The sequence below is a fragment of the Bidens hawaiensis genome, unplaced genomic scaffold (genome assembly GCF_021521415.1).
Source record: "Bidens hawaiensis isolate Kalapana, Puna unplaced genomic scaffold, B.hawaiensis_p1.1 tig00012232_1, whole genome shotgun sequence".
NCBI lineage: Eukaryota > Viridiplantae > Streptophyta > Magnoliopsida > Asterales > Asteraceae > Bidens > Bidens hawaiensis.
This window is the reverse complement of record NW_027491991.1, coordinates 519,565-531,517: the sequence shown is the minus strand read 5'-3', so window position 1 is coordinate 531,517 and position 11,953 is coordinate 519,565. Positions and strand designations below refer to the sequence as shown.

General features: G+C 37.2%; 2 protein-coding genes and 1 pseudogene across 2 annotated transcripts; all 3 read right to left on the bottom strand.

Annotated features, from left to right (window-relative positions):
• Positions 1–237: 237 nt before the first annotated feature.
• Positions 238–887, bottom strand: LOC143540470 (auxin-induced protein 15A-like). The gene has a single exon (XM_077033521.1). It carries the CDS (start codon positions 632–634, stop codon positions 305–307), a length of 330 nt encoding a protein of 109 aa, XP_076889636.1. The 5' UTR covers positions 635–887; the 3' UTR covers positions 238–304.
• A 5,195-nt stretch (positions 888–6,082) lies between these two features.
• Positions 6,083–6,382, bottom strand: LOC143540480 (auxin-induced protein 15A-like). The gene has a single exon (XM_077033528.1). It carries the CDS (start codon positions 6,380–6,382, stop codon positions 6,083–6,085), a length of 300 nt encoding a protein of 99 aa, XP_076889643.1.
• A 4,405-nt stretch (positions 6,383–10,787) lies between these two features.
• Positions 10,788–11,087, bottom strand: LOC143540479 (auxin-responsive protein SAUR19 pseudogene; annotated as a pseudogene).
• Positions 11,088–11,953: the final 866 nt, after the last annotated feature.

Here is an 11,953-nt window from a genome sequence, read left to right as displayed (position 1 = left end):
AAAAATATGCGTGTTGACAATTTACCCCAAGACGCTTTCCCTTTGTTTCAATCTTTTTTTTCTACAAGAAACAGATCCTTAGGTAATCGCATACACTTCTATCGCGTTTTGTTTATACAATTGGTTAAAATTCAGCCTACAGAAATTTAAGAACGTGAAATACGTATTTCATTCACACGGTCATTGCTTATAGCATAACTTATATATAGTTCAATAAACTAGGGGTTGCTCCATATTTGAATTTCACAAAACTTTGTTACGAATCTCTATTTACAAATATGTGTAAGATCCTAGCTGATGTTCTTTACAAAAATGCTATATGATAAACATGGTAACACAAGGCACCAAAACGTGATGCTAAATCAGCAAATACGTCTTCACTACATGGAATGGTTAGCCCACCCATTGGATGGTCGTACTCAAACTGTTCCTCCGCCAGTTGCAGTAGTTCTTGAAATTCTGGCCGGCTTAAGAGTGACACGCGAACCAAAAATCGTCTTTTCTCTTCCTCCCCGACATAAACAGCAAAATATCCTTTAGGAATGTCCATGGGTGTTGCTGCACTTCTTCCATTAGAGAACGATCGTCTCAGAATCTGTTTTGCTTGTGTGATTCGTGGCATAAAGATGGCCATTTTTGTAAAAAGGTTTAGTAGTGTTTCTACAAGAAGAACGTTGATGTAGTAAAAGGACTCGGTAAAAGACTTTTTGGAGTATGGAAGTTGTGGTTGATTTGCTTTGAAACACTGAATGGCTTAAATAGCGAGCTGGTTGAACAAGATAGCAGACATTAACACATGATGGAAAAAAGCTTCCCATGGAATTGTCTCTCTTTATCGAAAAGACCCAAAATAATTTGAATGACATTTATCAACCCGAACGACCTGTTACAATATATATGCCCAACAGGAAATCCCTTATGGTCCCAGTCTGATGTTTGATGCCTAATCTTTAATATGTAGGACATTCCGCATTGTCACCAAGTAACCTATAAGTAATTTTTTGTGTGGACCAAATGTGACCTGTTTATGGCTTAGATTTCACATTTTGGCAAACCTGTCCTAGCTATTTGTTAATAACTCAGCTGACATGGTGACAACATAAAGGACCTATTGACCTTAATTGTTAATATATTAGGTGTATCTATGCTATTAGGATAAGAGTAGATAATTAATAGGTAGTTCTATTAGATTCAACAGAATAACCTTTGACTATAGAGATAGGTGACATATTTATATATATAATATCTGTTTTATCCGCTTGTGATTCGTGTTTCCATAGACCTAACGAGAATCTTTCGATACCTTTAACACGAAACACATACACTTGTGAATCCGGGTACAGGAATTTTGACGCTCATAGAAAGAGACATGCTGAATTGCTTTGAAATAAAGACATAATTTGTTTAATATTTAGGTTTAGAATAAAGGTAGTGATTGAAGACTATCAATGACTGCCTATGAACCGCAATGTCAATAGTGACCAAAGGTATACAACTTGGGCGATCGCTAGCTAGCTAATTAATTTACGTAACCCACACAACCTGTTTGTTGTTTTTAACCATGTATTGCGTTTTACGTAAAACCAATGTTTTGTGGGTCGAAGCGATCCACCTAACATGTATTCTTCAATTTGAACTTAAGGTAGTCAATCCTGAAATACAGCTAAATCAACATCCACGTTGTTTATGATGCACCAATGAATCGTTGTTGCTTCCGACCCAAACACAACGAATGAGACTGCAACAGACGTCAATTCCATAAAAAATATGCGTGTTGACAATTTACCCCAAGACGCTTTCCCTTTGTTTCAATCTTTTTTTTTTCTACAAGAAACAGATCCATAGGTAATCGCATACACTCCTATTGCGTTTTGTTTATTCATTTGGTTAAAATTCAGCCTACAAAAATTAAAGAATGTTTATACATTTGGTTAAAATTCAGCCTACAAAAATTAAAGAACGTGAAATACGTATTTCATTCACACGGTCATTGCTTATAGCATAACTTATATATAGTTCAATAAACTTGAGGTTGCTCCAAATTTGAATTTCACAAAACTTTGTTACGAATCTCTATTTACAAATATGTGTAAGATCCTAGCTGATGTTCTTTACAAAAAGCTATATGATAAACATGGTATCACAAGGCACCAAAACGTGATGCTAAATCAGCAAATACGTCTTCACTACATGGAATGGTTAGCCCACCCATTGGATGGTCGTACTCAAACTGTTCCTCCGCCAGTTGCAGTAGTTCTTGAAATTCTTGCCGGCTTAAGAGTGACACGCGAACCAGAAATCGTCTTTTCTCTTCCTCCCCGACATAAACAGCAAAATATCCTTTAGGAATGTCCATGGGTGTTGCTGCACTTCTTCCGTTAGAGAACGATCGTCTCAGAATCTGTTTTGCTTGTGTGATTCACGGCATAAAGATGGCCATTTTCGTAAAAAGGTTTAGTAGTGTTTCTACAAGAAGAACGTTGATATAGAAAAACGACTCGGTAAAAGACTTTTTGGAGTATGGAAGTTGTGGTTGATTTGCTTTGAAACACTGCATGGCTTAAATAGCCAGCTGGTTGAACAAGATAGCAGACATTAACACATGATGGAAAAAAGCTTCACTTGGAATTGTCTCTCTTTATCGAAAAGGGCCAAAATAATTTGAATGACATTTATCAACCCGAACGACCTGTTACAATATATATGTCCAACAGGAATTCCCTTATTGTCCCTGTCTGATGTTTGATGCCTAATCTTTAATATGTAGGACATTCCGCATTATCACCAAGTAACCTATAAGTAATTTTTTGTGTGGACCAAATGTGACCTGTTTATGGCTTAGATTTCAGATTTTGGCAAACCTGTCCTAGCTATTAGTTAATAACTCAGCTGACATGGTTACAACATAAAGGATATTGACCTTAATTGTTAGTATGTTAGGTGTATCTATGCTATTAGGATAAGAGTAGATAATTAAGAGGTAGGTCTATTAGATTTCAACAGAATAACCTCTGACTATAGAGATAGGCGACATATTTATATATATAATCTATAGTGGCTGTTTTATCCGCTTACGATTCGTGTTTCCATAGACCTAACGAGAATCTTTCGATACCTTTAACACGAAACACATACACTTGTGAATCCGGTTACACGAATTTTGACGCTCATAGAATGACACATGCAGAATTGCTTTGAAATAAAGACATAATTTGTTTAATATTTTGGTTTAGAATAAAGGTAGTGATGGAAGAATATCAATGACTGCCTATGAACCGCAATGTCAATATTGACCAATGGTATACAACATTGGCGATCGCTAGCTAGCTAATTAATTTACGTAACCCACACAACCTGTTTGTCGTTTTAAACCGTGTATTGCGTTTTACCTAAAATGAATGTATTGTGGGTCGAAGCGATCCACCTAACACGTATTCTTCAATTTGAACTTAAGGTAGTCAATCCTGAAATGCAACTGTAGGTCTCTATTCAGGTGGATGTAACAACGTCTTTGGATCAACCTAACTTAGTGCTAGCGGAAATCACACAAAGCAACCAAGAGGTGTCGGATCTTGAGTTTATTTTCGGTTAAGGAGAGGAGAATGAGAGAGAGAGAGTCAAGTGAGAGAGATAGAGTTTTTGCAAAAGGTTTTCTTTTATATATCTAACTTCAACTACTCATGCTTCTCATGACATGCTTCCTATTTATAGGGAAGCATGCATGAGAAGTAAAAGACTTCTAATGCCCAATGGGCTTCTTTACAATGGACCGTGGCCAACAATGTACAAAATGACCTATAGGCCCAAATACATAACTAAATCAATACAATACAAAAGACTAAATATACAAGAACGGGCCAACAATCTCTCTCTAGTCTTTAGTATTGAAACCTGTTGGTGTCGTATTCGGCCAGTGGAAGTTCAACAAGTCTACGCACGAACTTGTTGAAGGCTTCCACTATCCGGTTGGTATTCTGACGTCCCAAATCCTCGACGGTTCCAGCGGCTTGTTATAGAGCTTCTTCACATCTTCAACGTGTAGTCCCATAAGCTCGTGCTCGCCGGTTGTGTTATCGAACTCCCAATCTATGAAGTCTCGGAGAGTGTTGGGAAGATAAGGCTCGCCATGATAAATCTCGTGACATTCTTTCGGCGCCTTGTATCTCCACATAGTGCGAGGCTCTCCGATAGCAGGGTTTATCTCTCTTGGATTCTTGTACCTGCGACCCTTATTCGGTTCGAAGTCCTTGTAGTTGACTCTTGATTGTCGCTGCAGATAAGTCGGGACCCAACTTTCCAGCGTACTTCCAGTAGCACCAGGACCTAGAGCTTCCTGAAGATAATTCAGATCAAGCTCAGGTAGAGTCTTCAGCTCGTGATAACTAAGATAAATGAGATCCCCGCTGTAGCGTCTGATGGCCCGGACTTTATTCTGCTGATCATACCTTGCATACACGATCAGCAAGTCGTCATGATATGGATAGTTGAGCACGCGGGTAGACACGCAGCTTGTGACAATATGTGTCTTTCGCTTCTTCTTTGGTGGTTGTACAATGACAGGATCTGTTGCAGGAGCCTCTGAAGCTTGAGCGGGAGGAGTATCCGAATTTGGCGATTAGTTAATGTCATTTGTTCATTCACTGCCTTCTCCGTTTCCGTCCCCTCGATGAACTCCTCAAAGCTCATACCTGCATTAATAAAATCAGCGATCACACCTGTATTGTCAGTCGAAGAGATGATATCTTTGTACAACCTGTCAAGTATTGAATCATCCTCTCTGACTTTGCTAGCTGAGCCGGGGTTAGCAGGGTCTTAAGTATCGTGTTGAGAGTGTGGAGGTGATTGAGTGTTAGCTCCACCTCCACCACAACCATTGCCACCATCTTCATCATCATCAAGCGAAGCGAAAGAATCCCAAGCGAAACGAAATGGTCCAGAAAGAAAATCTTCCTTGAGATCTGTTTCACCCACTTTTGTCAGTACAAGTACGATGTTTGGTACAATGCTTGAGCGAAGCGAAATTTTTACTTTTCAAACTAACACACTTGAAACCCGTAAAAACCACTTTTAATACTTCAGACTTTCACCAAGAACATTTCTAAGACGTTTTATGAAGTTTTTGCCAATTCTTTTTGTATTTTTGATAATTTTCTTTGTCAAGAACACTTGAACACTTATTTTCTTCTTTTCAAGATCAAAACCCAAGGTTGTGATCCAAAAACCCTCAACTAGTGAGCCGAAGCTCTGATACCAACTGTAGGTCCCTATTCGGGTGGATCCAACAACATCTTTGGATCAACCTAACTTAGTGCTAGCGGAAATCACACTAAGCAACCAAGAGGTCTCGGATCTTGAGTTTATTTTCGGTTAAGGAGAGGAGAGTGAGAGAGAGAGAGCCGAGTGAGAGAGATAAAGTTTTTGCAAAAGGTTTTCTTTTGTATATCTAACTTCAACAACTTCAACTACTCATGAATCTCATGAAATGCTTACTATTTATAGGGAAGCATGCATGAGAAGTAAAAGACTTCTGATGCCCAATGAGCTTCTTTACAATGGACCGTGGCCCAAAAATGTACAAAATGACCTATCGGCCCAAATACATAACTAAATCAATACAAAAGACTAAATATACAAGAACGGGGCTCAACACTAACTAAATCAACATCCACATTGTTTATGATGCACCAATGAATCGTTGTTGCTTCCGACCCAAACACAACGAATGAGACTGTAACAGACGTCAATTCCATAAAAAATATGCGTGTTCACAATTTACCCCAATCTTTCTATTTGTTTCAATCTTTTTTTTCTACAAGAAACAGATCCTTAGGTTATCGCATACACTTCTATCGCGTTTTGTTTATACATTTGGTTAAAATTCAGCCTACAAAAATTAAAGAACGTGAAATACGTATTTCATTCACACGGTCATTGCTTATAGCATAACTTATATATAGTTCAATAAACTTGAGGTTGCTCCAAATTTGAATTTCACAAAACTTTGTTACGAATCTCTATTTACAAACATGTGTAAGATCCTAGATGATGTTCTTTACAAAAATGCTATATGATAAACATGGTATCACAAGGCACCAAAACGTGATGCTAAATCAGCAAATACGTCTTCACTACATGGAATGGTTAGCCCACCCATTGGATGGTCGTACTCAAACTGTTCCTCCGCCAGTTGCAGTAGTTCTGGAAATTCTGGGCGGCTTAAGAGTGACACGCGAACCAGAAATCGTCTTTTCTCTTCCTCCCCGACATAAACAGCAAAATATCCTTTAGGAATGTCCATGGGTGTCGCTGCACATCTTCCGTTAGAGAACGATCGTCTCATAATCTGTTTTGCTTGTGTGGTTCGTGGCATAAAGATGGCCATTTTTGTAAAAAGGTTTAGTAGTGTTTCTACAAGAACAACGTCGTGTTTCCATAGACCTAACGAGAATCTTTCGATACCTTTAACACGAAACACATACACTTGTGAATCCGGTTACACGAATTTTGACGCTCATAGAATGACACATGCTGAATTGCTTTGAAATAAAGACATAATTTGTTTAATATTTAGGTTTAGAATAAAGGTAGTGATTGAAGATTATCAATGACTGCCTATGAACCGCAATGTCAATAGTGACCAAAGGTATACAACTTGGGCGATCGCTAGCTAGCTAATTAATTTACGTAACCCACACAACCTGTTTGTCGTTTTTAACCATGTATTGGGTTTTACGTAAAACGAATGTATTGTTGGTCGAAGCGATCCACCTAACACGTATTCTTCAATTTGAACTTAAGGTAGTTGATCCTGAAATCAAACTAAATCAACATCCACATTGTTTATGATGCACCAATGAATCGTTGTTGCTTCCGACCCAATCACAACGAATGAGACTGCAACAGACGTCAATTCCATAAAAAATATGCGTGTTGACAATTTACCCCAAGACGCTTTCCCTTTGTTTCAATCTTTTTTTTTTCTACAAGAAACAGATTCTTAGGTAATCGCATACACTTCTGTCTCGTTTTGTTTATACATTTGGTTAAAATTCAGCCTACAAAAATTAAAGAACGTGAAATACGTATTTCATTCACACGGTCATTGTTTATAGCATAACTTATATATAGTTCAATAAACTTGAGGTTGCTCCAAATTTGAATTTCACAAAACTTTGTTACGAATCTCTATTTACAAACATGTGTAAGATCCTAGCTGATGTTCTTTACAAAAACGCTATATGATAAACATGGTATCACAAGGCACCAAAACGTGACGCTAAATCAGCAAATATGTCTTCAATACATGGAATGGTTAGCCCACCCATTGGATGGTCGTACTCAAACTGTTCCTCCGCCAGTTGCAGTAGTTCTTGAAATTCTGGCCGGCTTAAGAGTGACACGCGAACCAGAAATCGTCTTTTCTCTTCCTTCCCGACATAAACAGCAAAATATCCTTTAGGAATCTCAATGGGTGTTGCTGCAGTTCTTCCGTTAGAGAACGATCGTCTCATAATCTGTTTTGCTTGTGTGATTCGTGGCATAAAGATGGCCATTTTTGTAAAAGGGTTTAGTAGTGTTTCTACAAGAAGAACGTTGATGTAGAAAAAGGACTCGGTAGAAGACTATTTGGAGTATGGAAGTTGTGGTTGATTTGCTTTGAAACACTGAATGGCTTAAATAGACAGCTGGTTGAACAAGATAGCAGACATTAACACATGATGGAAAAAAGCTTCACATGGAATTGCCCCTCTTTATCGAAAAGACCCAAAATAATTTGAATGACATTTATCAACCCGATCGACCTGTTACAATATATATGTCCAACAGGAAATCCCTTATGGTCCCTGTCTGATGTTTGATGCCTAATCTTTAATATGTAGGACATTCCGCATTATCACTAAGTAACCTATCAGTAATTTTTTGTGTGGACCAAATGTGACCTGTTTATGGCTTAGATTTCAGATTATGGCAAACCTGTCCTAGCTATTAGTTAATAACTCAGCTGACATGGTTACAACATAAAGGATATTGACCTTAATTGTTAGTATATTAGGTGTATCTATGCTATTAGGATAAGAGTAGATAAATAAGAGGTAGTTCTATTAGATTTCAACAGAATAACCTCCGACTATTGAGATAGGCGACATATTTATATATATAATCTATAGTGACTGTTTCATCTGCTTATGATTCGTGTTTCCATAGACCTAACGAGAATCTTTCGATACGTTTAACACGAAACACATACACTTGTGAATCCAGGTACAGGAATTTTAAAGCTCATAGAATGACACATGCTGAATTGCTTTGAAATAAAGACATAATTTGTTTAATATTTAGGTTTAGAATAAATGTAGTGATTGAAGACTATCAATGACTGCCTATGAACCGCAATGTCAATAGTGACCAAAGGTATACAACTTGGGCGATCGCTAGCTAGCTAATTAATTTACGTAACCCACACAACCTGTTTGTCGTTTTTAACCATGTATTGCGTTTTACGTAAAACCAATGTTTTGTGGGTCGAAGCGATCCACCTAACACGTATTTATTTGAACTTAAGGTAGTCAATCCTGAAATCCAGCTAAATCAACATCCACATTGTTTATGATGCACCAATGAATCATTGTTGCTTCCGACCCAAACACAACGAATGAGACTGTAACAGACGTCAATTCCATAAAAAATATGCGTGTTGACAATTTACCCCAAGACGCTTTCCCTTTGTTTCAATCTTTTTTTTTCTACAAGAAACAGATCCTTAGGTAATCGCATACACTTCTGTCGCGTTTTGTTTATACATTTGGTTAAAATTCTGCCTACAAAAATTAAAGAACGTGAAATACGTATTTCATTCACACGGTCATTGTTTATAGCATAACTTATATATAGTTCAATAAACTTGAGGTTGCTCCAAATTTGAATTTCACAAAACATTGTTACGAATCTCTATTTACAAATATGTGTAAGATCCTAGCTGATGTTCTTTACAAAAATGCTATATGATAAACATGGTATCTCAAGGCACCAAAACGTGATGCTAAATCAGCAAATACGTCTTCACTGCCTGGAATGGTTAGCCCACCCATAGGATGGTCGTACTCAAACTGTTCCTCCACCAGTTGCAGTAGTTCTTGAAATTCTGGCCGGCTTAAGGAGTGACACGCGAACCAGAAATCGTCTTTTCTCTTCCTCCCCGACATAAACAGCAAAATATCCTTCAGGAATCTCCATGGGTGTCACTGCACATCTTCCGTTAGAGAACGATCGTCTCACAATCTGTTTTGGTTGTGTGGTTCGTGGCATAAAGATGGCCATTTTTGTAAAAAGGTTTAGTAGCGTTTCTACAAGAACAACGTTGATGTAGAAAAAGGACTCGGCAAAAGACTTTTTGGAGTATGGAAGTTGTGGTTGATTTGCTTTGAAACACTGAATGGCTTAAATAGCCAGCTGGTTGAACAAGATAGCAGACATTAACACATGATGGAAAAAAGCTTCACATGGAATTGTCTCTCTTTATCGAAAAGACCCAAAATAATTTGAATGACATTTATCAACCCGAACGACCTGTTACAATATATATGTCCAACAGAAATTCCCTTATTGTCCCTGTCTGATGTTTGATGCCTAATCTTTAATATGTAGGACATTCCGCATTATCACCAAGTAACTTATAAGTAATTTTTTGTGGTGACCAAATGTGACCAGTTTATGTCTTAGATTTCACATTTTGGCAAACCTGTCCTAGCTATTTGTTAATAACTCAGCTGACATGGTTACGACATAAAGTATATTGGCCTTAATTGTTAATATATTAGCTGTATCTATGCTATTAGGATAAGAGTAGATAATAAAAAGGTAGTTCTATTAGATTTCAACAGAATAACCTCTGACTATAGAGATAGGCGACATATTTATATATATAATCTATAGTGACTGTTTTATCCGCTTATGATCTGTGTTTCCATAGACCTAACGAGAATCTTTCGATACCTTTAACACGAAACACATACACTTGTGAATCCGGGAACAGGACTTTTGACGCTCACAAAATGACACATGCTGAATTTCTTTTAAATAAAGACATAATTTGTTTAATATTTAGGTTTAGAATAAAGGTAGTGATTGAAGATTATCAATGACTGCCAATAAACCGCAATGTCAATAGTGACCAAAGGTATACAACTTGGGCGATCGCTAGCTAGCTAATTAATTTACGTAACCCACACAACCTGTTTGTCGTTTTTAACCATGTATTGGGTTTTACGTAAAACGAATGTATTGTTGGTCGAAGCGATCCACCTAACACGTATTCTTCAATTTGAACTAAAGGTAGTCAATCCTGAAATCCAACTAAATCAACATCCACATTGTTTATGATGCGCCAATGAATCGTTGTTGCTTCCGACCCAATCACAACGAATGTGACTGTAACAGACGTCAATTCCATAAAAAATATGCGTGTTGACAATTTACCCCAAGACGCTTTCCCTTGGTTTCAATCTTTTTTTTTTCTACAAGAAACAGATCCTTAGGTAATCGAATACACGTCTATCGCGTTTTGTTTATACATTTGGTTAAAATTCAGCCTACAAAAATAAAAGAACGTGAAATACGTATTTCATTCACACGGTCATTGATTATAGCATAACTTATATATAGTTCAATAAACTTGAGGTTGCTCCAAATTTGAATTTCACAAAACTTTGTTACGAATCTCTATTTACAAACATGTGTAAGATCCTAGCTGATGTTCTTTACAAAAATGCTCTATGATAAACATGGTATCACAAGGCACCAAAACGTGACGCTAAATCAGCAAATACGTCTTCACTACATGGAATGGTTAGCCCACCCATTGGATGGACGTACTCAAACTGTTCCTCCGCCAGTTGCAGTAGTTCTTGAAATTCTGGCCGGCTTAAGAGTGACACGCGAACTAGAAATCGTCTTTTCTCTTCCTCCCCGACAAAAACAGCAAAATATCCTTTAGGAATCTCAATGGGTGTTGCTGCACTAATTCCGTTAGAGAACGATCGTCTCAGAATCTGTTTTGCTTGTGTGCTTCGTGGCATAAAGATGGCCATTTTTGTATAAGGGTTTAGTAATGTTTCTACAAGAAGAACGTTGATGTAGAAAAAGGACTCGGTAAAAGGCTTTTTGGATTATGGATGTTGTGGTTGATTTGCTTTGAAATATTGAATGGCTTAAATTGCCAGCTGGTTGATCAAGATAGCAGACATTAACACATGATGGAAAAAATCTTCATATGGAATTGTCTCTCTTTATCGAAAAGACCCCAAAATAATTTGAATGACATTTATCAACCCGAACGACCTGTTACAATATATATGTCCAACAGGATATCCCTTATGGTCCCTGTCTGATCTTTGATGCCTAATCTATAATATGTAGGACATTCCGCATTATCACCAAGTAACCTATAAGTAATTTTTTGTGTGGACCAAATGTGACCAGTTTATGGCTTAGTTTCACATTTTGGCAAACCTGTCCTAGCTATTTGTTAATAACTTAGCTGACTTGTTTACAACATAAAGGATATTGACCATAATTGTTAATATATTAGGAGTATCTATGCTATTAGGATAAGAGTAGATAATTAAGAGGTAGTTCTATTAGATTTCAATAGATTAACCTCTGACTATAGAGATAGGCGACATATTTATATATATAATCTATAGTGGCTGTTTTATCCGCTTACGATTCATGTTTTCATGGTTCTAACGAGAATCTTTCGATACCTTTAACACGAAACACATACACTTGTGAATCCGGGAACAAAAATTTTGACGCTCAAAGAATGACACATGCTGAATTGCTTTGAAATAAAGACATAATTTGTTTAATATTTAGGTTTAGAATAAAGGTAGTGATTGAAGATTATCAATGACTGCCTATGAACCGCAATGTCAATAGTGACCAAAGGTATACA